General features: G+C 35.9%; 1 protein-coding gene across 2 annotated transcripts in view; it reads left to right on the forward strand.

Moving 5' to 3' along the window:
* Positions 1 to 11,208, forward strand: part of LOC306867515 (choline transporter-like protein 2) — a 22,474-nt gene extending 11,266 nt beyond the window's left edge. The window contains exons 9-22 of one of the 2 annotated variants that reach the window (XM_079413192.1): positions 1 to 20; positions 456 to 568; positions 870 to 1,001; positions 1,420 to 1,519; positions 1,698 to 1,790; positions 3,290 to 3,374; positions 3,525 to 3,787; positions 3,895 to 3,989; positions 4,409 to 4,512; positions 5,269 to 5,342; positions 5,614 to 5,684; positions 6,780 to 6,868; positions 7,510 to 7,594; positions 9,615 to 11,208. The exon at positions 1 to 20 is cut by the window's left edge and continues 64 nt beyond it. In XM_079413192.1, coding sequence (XP_079269318.1) covers positions 1 to 20; positions 456 to 568; positions 870 to 1,001; positions 1,420 to 1,519; positions 1,698 to 1,790; positions 3,290 to 3,374; positions 3,525 to 3,787; positions 3,895 to 3,989; positions 4,409 to 4,512; positions 5,269 to 5,342; positions 5,614 to 5,684; positions 6,780 to 6,868; positions 7,510 to 7,594; positions 9,615 to 9,712 — 1,422 coding nt within the window. In that variant the 3' untranslated portion in view covers positions 9,713 to 11,208. The remainder of the gene's footprint in view (positions 21 to 455; positions 569 to 869; positions 1,002 to 1,419; positions 1,520 to 1,697; positions 1,791 to 3,289; positions 3,375 to 3,524; positions 3,788 to 3,894; positions 3,990 to 4,408; positions 4,513 to 5,268; positions 5,343 to 5,613; positions 5,685 to 6,779; positions 6,869 to 7,509; positions 7,595 to 9,614) is intronic. The other variant, XM_079413191.1, reaches the window with a different exon arrangement.
* The last annotated feature ends 2,589 nt before the right edge of the window (positions 11,209 to 13,797 follow it).

Raw genomic sequence — 13,797 nt, forward strand, 5'->3', positions numbered from 1 at the left:
TCTTGGTACTGGATCCTAATGTAAGTTTACTGAATATATATCCTGTCTTTAATTAAAAATAATTATTGTTAATATCTGGATCAGTGTTATTTTGATTAATCATTTTAATTAGTTTTTTATAAGTTTTAATCATTTTTTGTATTTTTGTCATTTATTTTTATATATTTTATATATTTCTGTTTAGTTGTTGTTGTTGTTATTATTATGATTGATTATTTCAATTTTATTTTAGGTATTCTCAGTTTTAATTTTAGTATTTCAGCTTAAACTAAATGAATATTAGAAATATGATATAATCATGATAGCCTATAATTTTTATATTAGTTATGATAGTTTTATATTCAGTTCATTTTACTACTTTAAGTGGTTACTTGTATAATATAACTTAATAGTTATTTTATTTCAATTAATGTCTTTCCTGCTGTGACTGAGTGTTAATCTGTTTCTTCATGCAGTTGTTTGTTGATCGCTGTGGTGCTGAGTCTGATCTTCATCGTTCTTCTGCGTTTTCTGGCTGGAATCATGGTCGGGGTCATGATCATCATGGTGATCGCTGTCGTTGCCTATGGTATGGTTCATTCTCTTTAATCCATTCATCCTGTCTAGTATATTTGAAGAGTGCCATCTGAAATTTTCTTCTAAAAAGAAATTTTTTTTTATCAGGCTCCTGTGTTTATGTTCAGTAATTTTACTCTAATGGCAATGTATAGGTCATTTTCTATGGAATTAAAGTGAAATAGCCGAACATAAATATAGGAGTCTGATAAAAATGCTCATTTTAGAAGAAAATTTCCGACGGCACTTAGAGGCTTTTGCATCTGAACTCTTCATTTGTTAAACTGTCAATCATTTGTCTGTTTCTTACACAGGCATTGCTCACTGCAGCATAAAGTATGTCAATCTGAAGGACACACCTGGTTCTAATATCACCCTACAGCAGCTGGGCTTCCAGCCCGATTTCTCTGTGTACCTACACATCAGACAGACCTGGCTGGCCTTTAGTGAGTAGCCACACTCTTACTATTGCTCCTATTTGGGGTTAGGAATTTGAAAAAGACCTTAAATATTAAACTACAGTTTATAATCCGTACTACAAAATTGAAGGATGAACCCAAGCCATTATCATAAAATCATCTTTTAATTAGGGCTAATAAGGAACCATCTCAAACACACTGTCAAATGCGCAGCAACATGCTGAAAACCACCTGCAACACCCTTAGCATCATGGCATCAAGTTTTGCATGGGCAAACTTGTGTAGACAATTTAGTCATCGGTTTATTACTGTTTTGCTGTGGCTAGTCTTTTTTTTTTCTCTCATAACTCCTCTAAGAAAAGTCAAGTAGTTTTGCTATGGGCCTGTAGATTTAGCTGTTTGTAACTGTTTTAAATGTGAAAGTAACTCCTGTTCCTCTCTGCAGTCATCATCTTGGCTATTTTGGAGGTCATCATCATCCTTCTCCTCATCTTCCTCAGGAACCGAATCCGGATCGCTGTTGAGCTCATGAAGGAGGCCAGCAGGTTTGTGTTTTTGGGAATCCATATGAAACGGTAGTAAAGACTTGACGTCTCCACATCAACATCATCTTGTTACTGGGATTCTGTCTGATATTTAAGTTTTAAGACATGGTACCTATTTTACCTCTAAGTCTTGTTGACTCTGTGCTGTTTTTTTTTTTTTTTTTTTGTCCTCTTTCAGGGCTGTCGGTTATGTGATGTCTTCGCTGTTCTACCCTATTTTTACCTTCTTCCTCCTGACCATAGTCATCGCGTACTGGGGCGTCACTGCAGTGTATCCTTGACTCAAGACTGAAGAGGAAACATTAATCAGTATGGCTGCCCCTTAATAGTCGACTAATCGTTAGTTGACCAGAAGAGACTTGGTCGACCAAAATTTTATTAGTTGCTTTGCCCAGGCGAAATCACGCAGTTCGTGACAGACAGATTGTTAACGGCTAGTCTTTGGTAATACAGTACATCAGACAGGACATCCAAACGCTCGACTATCATTCATCGATCTCAAATATGGCTTATCTGAAATATGTAAGTATTAGCAACTTTACATGGCCGCTCAATCTAATTTTAACCTAGAGAAATGTGCGGTATTCAAGTGTCTGTGCGGAGTGTGGAGCTGAACAGTAGCTCACTGCAGGACACATGGAGGCACCGCTGCACTCACTTGCTCCTAAAATACTCCCTCATTTTTGCTCATACAGATAAGAGTAACACATCTTTAAAATCTGTGAAGACTCTACGTTTATTTGTGTGCACTCACAATAACAACAAAAAACGCTTTTGTGAAATAATGAAAGCAAACATGATGTGCTTTCTGCCGTCTCTGTGAACTTGAGCGAGATACTCTGTGTATATCTTTGCCTTACAGACATTAAAATATATCTATAGAGAATGAAATGTCTACTTTCAAATGAACCAATTCAAATGGAGAACAAATATTCTCAGATTATGTAATCTGTAACATGCATACAGGTTAGTCGACTAATTCTTAAAATAAAAGACTACTAGTCAACCAGAAAAATCCTTAGTCGAGGGCAGCCCTATTAATCAGTGTTGGCACTATTAGACAGGAACTTACATCTTGCAGTCACTCACTTAATATTAATTAAAATCACTCTAATGGAAGGTCAGTTTGCAAAAGGTCACCACCTGAGTCACTCCCTAAAACAAATATAAGTCCATTACATGATTTAAGGAGCCTCCTGAAAAAGAACAGTTCACTGTCAAAACATTGACCAAAATTAAATTACATTTACAATTTTTTAAAAATGTTTTATTTAAATAAATATTAAAAAGAATGCACAGACACTTTTGAATGACCATTAGTCAATACATCTTCTAAAACTGAATTAAATTAATATCATTTTAAATTACACAATAAAAAAAAAAAAAATTAAAATATTAAATCTGAATACACAGATACTTATGAATGACTGTCAGTGAAGAGGTAGGTAGGTAGGTTGGTTACGGATGTTTTATAGCAATACATTTCCCAGTAACTCAGCCCTCATAGATTTATATGGTAATCTAATATCCAAAACACTTCTTTAAATACATCTTCTCCACTGCTCCGGGTGTATGTTCACTACTGTGTGTACACTTGGATGGGTTAAAATGCAGAGCACAAATTCTGAGTATGGGTCACCATACTTGGCCACACATCACTTCCCTTTCCCCCTTTCCTTTCCCTTAAACACAGTATTGTCTATAAAAAGTCATGTATTTAACATATTTGTCCTGATCACACCAGCACTAGTCCTTAATCGCTCTGATCAGTTTCCTCTCTACATCCAGTGAACCTGTTTATAAGGTTTTCAATGAAACCGATTGTCCACATGCAAGACTAACCTGTGACCCTGAGGTGCGTAAATACATATCCATCCATAATTATAGTGTTAAAATATTACACACATTACACTGTGTATTATACATTACATTTTAATATACTTTGAATATGTAGGATAGTCCTAAAGTGCATGATCCCAGTTTCTCATTTCTCCGACTCTTCCAGAACTTCACTCTCTCTGCTATAAAGAGAGAATGTCCGCGGTCTGAGTGCCTGTTTGCTTTCTTTGGTGGGGAAACGCCATATCACAAATACCTGATCGTCCTTCAATTCTACAACGTCTTCCTGTTCTTCTGGTGTGCAAACTTTGTCACTGCTCTGGGTCAGATGACTCTGGCAGGGGCGTTTGCATCCTACTACTGGGCTCCTAATAAACCCAATGACATGCCTGCATATCCGCTGTGTGCCTCTCTGGGCAGATCCCTCAGGTATGGCTTTAGAAAAAGATGTATGCAATATACATGTTAGAAAAGTGTGTCATTTGGGTCTGAAGCATGATTTAGTTGATACATTTGATGCATTTTTCCACACACAGATATCACACAGGCTCTCTGGCGTTTGGTTCTCTCATCCTCGCCATCGTCCAGATTATCCGGGTTCTGCTGGAGTATATTGACCACAAACTCAAGGGTAAGAGGAAAACATTAACAGATCCAAAATTGATTTAATTGGTTAATCACTGCAATATGTTATGGAATATGTGCATATAATGACGGTTAACGCATGTAATTGACTATTTTCCTACAGAGCTATGGTAGTTTAATTTCTGTGGGGTTACTCTGCAGCCTCTTTCTTTTCACATAATAAAATAACGTCAACTCATAGCAATAATTCATGTCCTTTTATTTATAAGTAGTCATGTAATAAGATGGTCAATGTACATTCAGCTGGTCATTGTTGCAAAATAAACCCCTTTAGGGTGATTAGAGACCCTGCAGCTTCCCATTTTGAGATACTGAACATTATCCATTGCTGTATCCCGTACTATTCACAATAATGTTTGAATTTTAATGTGTGAATTATTTTTTTGCTTTCTTTTGGTTCCACAGGAGCAGAGAATAAATTTGCCAAGTTCTTGTTGTGCTGTTTGAAATGCTGCTTCTGGTGCCTGGAGAAATTCATCAAGTTCATGAACAGAAACACCTACATTATGGTGCGTGTTCTTCCACTACAACTTAAAGGAATAGTCCACCAAAAAATGAAATTTTGCTAAAAATGTACTCGCCATCAGGCCATCCAAGATGTAGATGAATGTGTTTCTTCATCAGAACAGATTTGGAGAATTTTAGCATTACATCACTTGTTCAACAATGGATCTTCTGCAGTGAATGGGTGCCGTCAGAATGAGAGTCCAAACTGCTGATAAAAACATCCCAATTATCCACACCACTCCAGTTCAGTCCATTAACGTCTTGTGAAGAGAAAAACTGCGCGTTTGTAAGAATCAAATCCATCATTAAGGTTTTTTTTTAACTTTTAACCATTGCTTCTAGTCCATAATCCATAATAAAGTTTCCTCCAGAAAAAAAGTCCTCCACCTGTTGTTTTTTCACATCAAAATCCACCCACATATTGTTTTAGAACTTTTTCAACTGAAGAGAGACATTTTTAAGATAAAGGACTATTTTAGCCGGAAGCAACAGTTAAAAATTCTAATGATGGATTTGTTTCTTATAAACACAGCTTTTCACTTCACAAGATGTTAATTGATGGACAGGAGTTCTTTGGATAACTTGTGGATTATTGTGATCTTTTTGTCAGCTGTTTGAACTCTGACGGCACCCATTCACTAAAGTGTCAAAGAGGAGGCAATCCTTTTTTTTTTTTTCCTACACACGGGACTATATATAGTCTTTATAGCATCTCTATATGCAATCTTTGCTGAATAAGTGCTTTTTTTCTGCCGCAGGTGGCCATATACGGTAAAAACTTCTGCCGATCAGCACGTGATGCCTTCTTCCTCCTCATGAGAAATGTAATCCGGTAGGTAACCTCTTCAAACTGTAGGGTTGATAGAATTGAAACTGAGTGCAGGATTTTAACATTTAGATTGTTAGCATTTCACAACATGAGCGTTGCACTGTCAAACAATGAAACATGATGCTGATAACATGAAAGAAGTGCATGAATTTGGACATAAGCCAATAATTTAAAAAAAATTCAAAAGGCAAGGTGCAGGAAGTAAGGCACTTCTGTAAGCTGGTGTTGGCTGGCTGAATTTGAAGAATGTTTCACATGTTTTCACTCATCACAGGGTGGTAGTCCTGGATAAGGTCACCGATTTCATCTTATTCCTCGGAAAACTCCTCATTGTGGGGCTTGTGGGTAAGTTTCCTAGTTTAGACTGGTTATATAACACTGAAATGAATATTAGGTTTATACACAACGGACAAAGTTGAACTCTTTTATTTATTTTTTTTATTTATTTTTTGTGAACAATTATTTTTATTCAGCAGTCATTTCAGTACAGCACAAAATATAACACACAAATCCAGACTGCAGCCATACCCCCCACCCACCAACCCACCAGGCAGACCCACAAGACACCGAGAAAAACAAGACACTGCAGTGGAGAAAAGTACAAAGTGCAATACCCAATCACAAGATAAATAAAAAAATATACACAAATTCTAAATAAATTATACATCAAAAAGAAGAAACAAAAGATTTAACAATGGCAAAAATAGAATTCCAGGTCTTCAAAGTTTTTGTCTTTGCTCCATGAATACGAGCTGTAGATAGTTCCATAGAAACAATGTCAAGCAAAGATCAGCCCCATACACGTCTGGTCATTGAATGGGGAAGAACCCAGCGACTGACTTACATTTTCTTTGCAGCAGTAAGAGCAGCTAAAAGTAAGTTTCTCTGTTGTGGAGACAGAGCCAATTCAGAAAAGTTATTTAAGAAGAAAAGAGTGTCCCCTGCGCACCTAAACTGTAATTTGGGGAATGTGACGCATGCATATAGAAGCGTTTTAAAGGGGACAGATAGAGTCTATGTAGTAATTTCCAATGGATCATCTGATGATTTGGGTCTTTTGAAGATGATGTGATCGGCTCCCAAATTTGATCAGTTTGTAAGTCACCACTGATATCCTTAGAACAGATAGTTATGGATAATTGTTTGTATGATTGTTTGAGGAGAAAAGAGTAAATAAAGAGCTGATAAAATGTAAAAACTGTAACTTGAATGCAATGTAAGTCGCTTTAGATAAAAGCGTCTGCTAAATGCGTAAATGTAACTGACTGAAGCAGAAGTAACAGAATTATCAGTGGGGAGAATTACTTTTCCGCAGGGGATGCACAGGGAACTCCATATGCGTGAAGCGCTGACCTAATGCGAAGATGAGTGAGACAAAGTTGAACTACATTTTGATGGAATACATCAAGCGGCTTTCTCACTCCCCCTTTTCTTCCCCAGGGATCTTCGCTTTCTTCTTCTTCTCAGGACATACGGATGCGTTTAAGGGCGCCGCACCCAGTCTCCATTACTACTGGGTTCCTATTTTGGTGAGTGATCGAGTGTGACTATAAATGATAAAAATGTAAATGAACCGTATTCTATTTAATTAACTCATCTGTCTAAATTGTAATGTCCATATAATGGCCATGCTGGAAAATAAAGACACAGCAACATTGGCTCATCCAGTGATTTTATATTTTCAAAGAAGTCTCTTATGTTCACCAAGACTGCATTTATTTGATAAAAAAATGCAGTAAAACAGTAATACTGGGAATTTTTTTCATTTTAAAATGTTTTCTATTTGTATATATATATATATATATATATATATATATATATATATATATATATATATATATATATATATATGAGAATGTAAATTTCTTCCTGTGATCAAAGCTGAATTTTCAGCATCATTACTACAGTTTTCAGTGTCACATGATCAGAAATCATCTGCTCAGAATTCTTTATTGAACAAAGTTTGAAAAACATTTATTTGGAATAGAAATCTTATAGAAATCTTATTTGTTGAATAAAACGTGACTTTTTTTTAAAATCACATACTTTCAAATAAAAACCAAACCTTTGAACACTAGTGTATGCATGTGTGCTACCTGTATTTATATAAAATTAAATAAAAGCTGCAGCTGTCTGTAGGAATATGTATGTCTGTTTTTTTTTTCTCCAGACTGTGTTGGTGGGCTCCTACCTCATTGCCCATGGGTTTTTCAGTGTTTATGCCATGTGTGTGGACACACTCTTCCTCTGCTTCTGTGAGTACTTGCCATTAATAAATGTTTTAACTCCAGAAACTGCTAAAGCATGAGTCTAAATATCAAGCCATCAAGGTCTACTCTGGAAGGTAGAAAATCAATTCAAAGAAATGTACATCCCCTACTTGAAAATTGTGATCCTTTAGAAATGGTTTAGTGCTGCATATAGGGAAATATTGAATCTGTTTTGGCTGAAGCCTCGTGTCACTAATGATCCGACTGACTCTTCGTTGTGCATGGAAGTGCATGTAGCTCAGTTTAAACATCTCATGGCACGGGTACACTGAGAATTTACTATATATACTACTTATATATTCTGGTATGAGGTGTTTCTAACCCATTTATGGTACCTGCTTGACTAAGGTGTGTCATTTCAATGGGACTGATGTGCTTTTCTGTCTTTCATCTCAATAACCTGATTCTTTCTTTTTCTCTTTCTCCTTTTATGGCTGTTCCCTCTCTTTTCCCTCCATTCCTCCATGGGTTTTCTATTCAACACCTTCATATTTTAACATCTGTTCCTCACAAACCTAATTTCACATTTATCATACCTACACAATTCTTAGCTTATTCCCTCTGATGTCTTTACATTGCTAAACATCACTAACACCACACAAAGGTGAAGACCTTGAGCGCAATGACGGCTCTGCAGCACGGCCTGACAACATATTACATGACAACAGAGCTGCGTGACATCCTGATGAAGGACGCAGATGAGGCTCGGACCCCTACTTCACGTGACGAGACGATACAGCTGACGGCTCCCAACAAAACAATGGAAAACTGATGGAAATTTGTAATTAAATAAATTAAATATGCTTATATTTCAACATATAGAGACCGAATGGTCACAAGGTTCAATCATACCTGCAGTTATTAAATGATCATTCAGTTCAGTCATTCAGTAATTGTATGCTAAGGGAATAAACAGACAGTCAGGGAAAATGATCTTGAGAATAACATGAAACTGCATTCACAAGCTATTTTCTTCAATAATGTAATGTTTATCGACGTGAAACTGGATATTAAATCATAAAAATGGTTACACTTTATGATAAGGTTCCATTTGTTAGCTTACTTGGATCACATTAACCAACAATGAAAAATGCTTCTAAAACATTTCTTAATCTTAACAGTTATTTTCAACAGAATCTAATACTGATTATTAAAAGCAGGTTTAATCTGTTAATATTTATTAAACTTGAACTAACAATGAACAGTTGTGTTTTTGTTAACAAAGATGAATAAATAGGCATTACTGTAACAAATGTATTTCATTGTTAGTTTACGATAGTTCATTTATTAACTTATGGGACCTTATTGTGAAGTGTTACTATTAAAACAAGAGTAGAATTTGGATGATAAAGTGGCTTGCAATTATGAACAATATGAATGTGTATTAAGAAAAGCAAATAAGGTCAGTGTTGATTTCATGTTCATCTTTAAGTGAGTGCCTTCTGCTTTGCATGTTCATCTGCTCAGCAGCACAACTTTAAGGCAACAACTTTCAGACTTGTTACCATACATAGTTTTTATAATCAGTTGGCTGTTTTAAATCAATTTTTTTGATTCAGTGTTTTAGTTGTCTGTGCTGTCAGATGAACAATGCATTTTGTCCTTTTTGAGTGTACTGTGTTTTGCTGCTGTTCCATTCTATGGTGGACAAACCTCTAACGTTGCTCTTAATTTACACTGCACTTTAAAATGCACTTTAAGGTTGTCTTGTTTTTGGTTGCAATTTGAAAACTACGTACTTTGGAAAAGCACCTTGTTGCCTTCGTGGGAAGCCTTTAACTTTGTCTGCAGTCTTTTCCACTGTCTTTTAGGTGCTTTGCTACTTAACGTGCCAGTCTTTAATAAATATTATGCAAGAAGGTCCATTTGCTATTAAGGTCTGACTATATTGTGTGTGAGGTGTTGAACTCAGGCATGTCGCTTTCCTTTCCTCTAGTGTGCTAGCGAAAGGTAAACCATGGGTTGTTTGTTCCTCAACATCTCTTCTCACATTCATTTATCACAGTGGAGGACCTGGAGAGGAACGATGGCAGCCCAGAACGACCCTATCTGATGTCTGAGAACCTTCTCAATGTTTTGAGCAAGAAGAACCAGGCCAACTAGTCCTCACTGACGGTCGGTCAGGGTTAAATATATGTGCCTCGCAGTGCTTGAGATGGAGGTGCCTGAAGTCATTTTCATTGTCGTATTTATCATGCCTTAGAGAACCAGACAATCATGCTAATCATGAAACGCATCAAAGTGGTTGTCCTCAGTATCTCATTTAAAGTGTGGAAACTTTTTACTTTAGACTGTCAAATTACACCTCTGCTTTTCCCCCCAGAGGTTTTAGGTTAATTATTTAAATGTCTAAAAAGCTTTTGCAATAACTGCCAAATGTTTTAATTAATACTTTAAAGAATAACTGAAAAGTCTCAGCCTAGATGTTTGGCTCTTTTTTTTGTTTTATTTAGTTTTTTTCATTTGGTGTTTTGCTTTTTTCATTGTCTTTTATATTTATGGTTTATATATATATAAAAAAAAGTGCAGTGTTGTCCATTGTGCTGTAGGACAGGATTGTAGAAAAACGTTTTCTTTGTCCATGTGTGCAGAATCATTCGAAAACAATGTTTTTTTTACTTTGATTATCCGTTCATTTCCAGTTCATGGCCCTGTGTACATTATGATAAGAAGTGCCTGCATGTAGGTTAAACGGTTTAAGACTTCACTTTAACCGTGTTCTTGACTTTATTCAGTGTTTTAAGAGTTTTGTTACACGTTGGAACGCCTCAATAAATGGTAAATAAAGAATTTTCTACAATACTCGTGTAAAATTTCTTTATTAGACTTTAAATTGGTGTAAATGTTTTTCGTGAGACACAGAGAAGGAGATCACTTTTTAATTTAGCTACTTGGATAAAACGGTCAAATTGTCGTTCACCCACAAGGTGGCGCTGTTGACCAAATATACAGTCAAACTGTTTTGCAGGAGCTCTGAACTATAGCAGATCTGTGGCTATAAGACAGTTGACTTTTAACTCATTTTAAAGAAATTATGTGTTAAAGATGAGTTTTTCTCATGGAGAAAAAAACAGCCTAGGCTTGTTGGCTGGTCTTAGCTGGTTTAAGCTTGGAGTAGCTGGTTATAGCCGGTCGACCAGCCGGGCTAAGCTGGTCAGGATGGTTTTAGCTGGTTGTTCTATCTGGATGACCAGCTAAAACCAGCCAACCATCTTAGGCTGGTTTTAGCTGTTTTTTTCAGCAGGGAAATATTTTACTTTAGCCTTTTTTCACAGGACTAAATAATGTAAAATAATTTCATGATCTACGTGTCTTGTTTTCCAATTTCAAGACATTTTGCCATATAACCGACTACTAGATATATAGTACTCAAGACCGGTCTTGGTCTTGAGACCAAGTCTTAAGACCATTTTTTTGATGGTCTTGGTCTTGTCTCGGTCTTAGACTAAGAAGACTCAGGATTTTGTTTCAAGGCCGCAACTGTGGGGATATCATATAACTAAATTGTCTGATTTATTTACAACATCATTAATGGGATGTAAACTTTCTGCTTCAAATGTAATAACTAAATAACAAAAATAAATAATTTGATTTATACCAGTGGATCTCAAAATGTTTGACTTCACAGCCCTCTATTGTCCACAACATTATTTGAAGCCCCCCCCCCTCCACTCACTCAAAATATTTTAGAGCTAAGCATGACTAGAAAGATGTATATTCCTTATAAAAATAGCCAAATATGAAGAAATATCTTTGAGGCCCCCTTGGAAGTTTGTTGAGGCCTCATAGTGGACCCTGGCTGAGAACAAATGATTTGTACTGTTATGCCAGGTCAGAAATTATTGAGGGACTGTGTCAAAAATGTCACCAAAAGTAATACACCCCATAAAATCTAGATATTGTTGCAAAAAAAGTGCTTTAGAGTATAAGTGCTGGAGTGTGAGAGATGTGGATTTTTATATTATAATATGATATAATTAAGCAATATCATGAGCAAGAGAAATGTTTTGAAAAAAAAAAAGATATTGCCTTTATGAAAACATTCAGTAAACAATTTTTTAAACATTATTCTCAACATTATGCATTTGTAATTGTACCAATTCAGATGCATCTTCTGTGCCACCACTGCAGTCCAAAGATGAATTTTGTTGTTAGAGATTTAATTTGGTTGGTAACAGCTCTGTAAGTGTCTTATTTTTGTATTTAATGAGTAAAAATAAGACATTTTTCAGGCAGTTAATGTGGATCCTTTAGAGATGAATTTGAGCAATGCTGGTCTGGTCTTGGTCTTGTCTTGGTCTCAACACTCAATTGTCTTTGTCTCGGATTAGGTGGTCTTGACTACAACGGACTACTATACATTGTCTAAAAATGCTGCAAATATACAGTAGTTTAAATGTACGGTGACGTAGCATACAAATGTGACTGGACCACAAAACCAGTCTTAAGTCGCTGGGGTATATTTGTAGCAATAGCCAAAAAATACATTGTATGGGTCAAAATTATCCATTTTTCTTTTATGCCAAAAATCATTAGGATATTATGTAAAGACCACGTTCCATAAAGTTATTTTGTACATTTCTTACCGTAAATATATCACAACTTAATTTTTGATTAGTAATATGCATTGCTAAGAACTTCATTTGGACAACTTTAAAGGCGACAACTTTTTTTTTTTTTTGCATCCTTAGTTTCCAGATTTTCAAATAGTTGTATCTCAGCCAAATAGTGTCCTAACAAACCATACATCAATGGAAAGCTTATTTATTCAGCTTTCAGATGATGTATAAATCTCAATTTGTATTCTTGAAAAATTGACACTGTTTGGACTCTCATTCTGATGGCATCCATTCACTGCAGAGGATCCATTGGTGAACCAGTGATTTAATGCTAAATTTCTCCAAATCTGTTCTGATGAAGAAACAAACTTATCAACATCTTGGATGGTCTGAGGGTGAGTAAATTTTTCAGCAAGTTTTCATGTTCGGGTGAACTATTCCTTTAAGTTTAGCACTTTAAGTTTTACAAGTTTAGCACATAAGTTAAACTTCATCTCTGGTGGTATTGTTTAAACTTTTCACTTTTTTCCTCAATTTTTGTTATTTAAACATGCTTCATATGCTGATTCTAACTTCATCTTTGTTTACTTTGTCAATGTCAATTCATGTCAACAACAATATGAATTTCAATTTTAATTTCAATGTAGGGTGAGCGGAGCTAAATTTACACAAAATCACTATATTTTAGTTTGTAAGATCTCTTGAACTCTTATGGAATTGTTATTGTCAAAGCTTGTCTGTCTAACCCGAAAATAAAAATATTCTCCAAAATTCTACCATTCTGAAAACAGTGGAATAGTAGAAAAGTACTACAATGCAAAATCACAATCCAATAGGGAAGTTATGTTTCCCATATTTTAAAAGTTGACCGATGTCTTGAAATTTTATGGGGGTGTAATGATTGTTTTGCCTATATCTAACCAGGAAATAAAAAAAGTGTTTTCTGATATTCTAGAATATAGGAAAGAACTAAAATACAAAATTTCATTCCCATAGGGAAGTTCTGTTGTGCTACAAATAACCATGGTGTTAAAAGCAACAGTCTTGAGTAACACTGTTTTTATAGTGCCAGAAGTCCCTCAACAATACAGAAGCACAGCTCCCATAGTGACGGGTTAATGGTTTTCCATGATACCCACATCCCCAGGGGCTGATGCCTTCCTGTTACAGCCAAACCCTGTTTTATGGAGCTCATACACTTTGGGAGTTCAATCCACGGCTCAGATTTCAAGTTATTGTTTATTAACACAGAATATAGGTGTTATGTGTGCTCGGCAAAATGACATCATATTAGGAGGTTTTGCGGCCTTGGCTTGTCCTATCATTTTCACAGTACCAGCCATGTCCTAATTACTGTTTGTTTCATCTCACTTCATTTTGATTATGAGATAAAACATAATTTGAGATTGGAAAATTCCACCTGTCCTCATAGTAGCTAATGAAGCACACACGTCTCTACAGTGTGTAAAATATATTATTTGGCAAGAAGTGGCTAGATCAGATGATCGGCAGTGACGACTGTAACCACGTCACACCAGTCCCATGGAACCCACACTGAGCTCTTGGCCTACATTGTGCACCAACCAGAAAAGCCCTTCCCTCAGGCACTTCATCTCAAGCCCTGAAGTT

This window comes from Barbus barbus (assembly GCF_936440315.1).
Source record: "Barbus barbus genome assembly, chromosome: 4".
NCBI classification, from domain to species: Eukaryota; Metazoa; Chordata; class Actinopteri; order Cypriniformes; family Cyprinidae; genus Barbus; species Barbus barbus.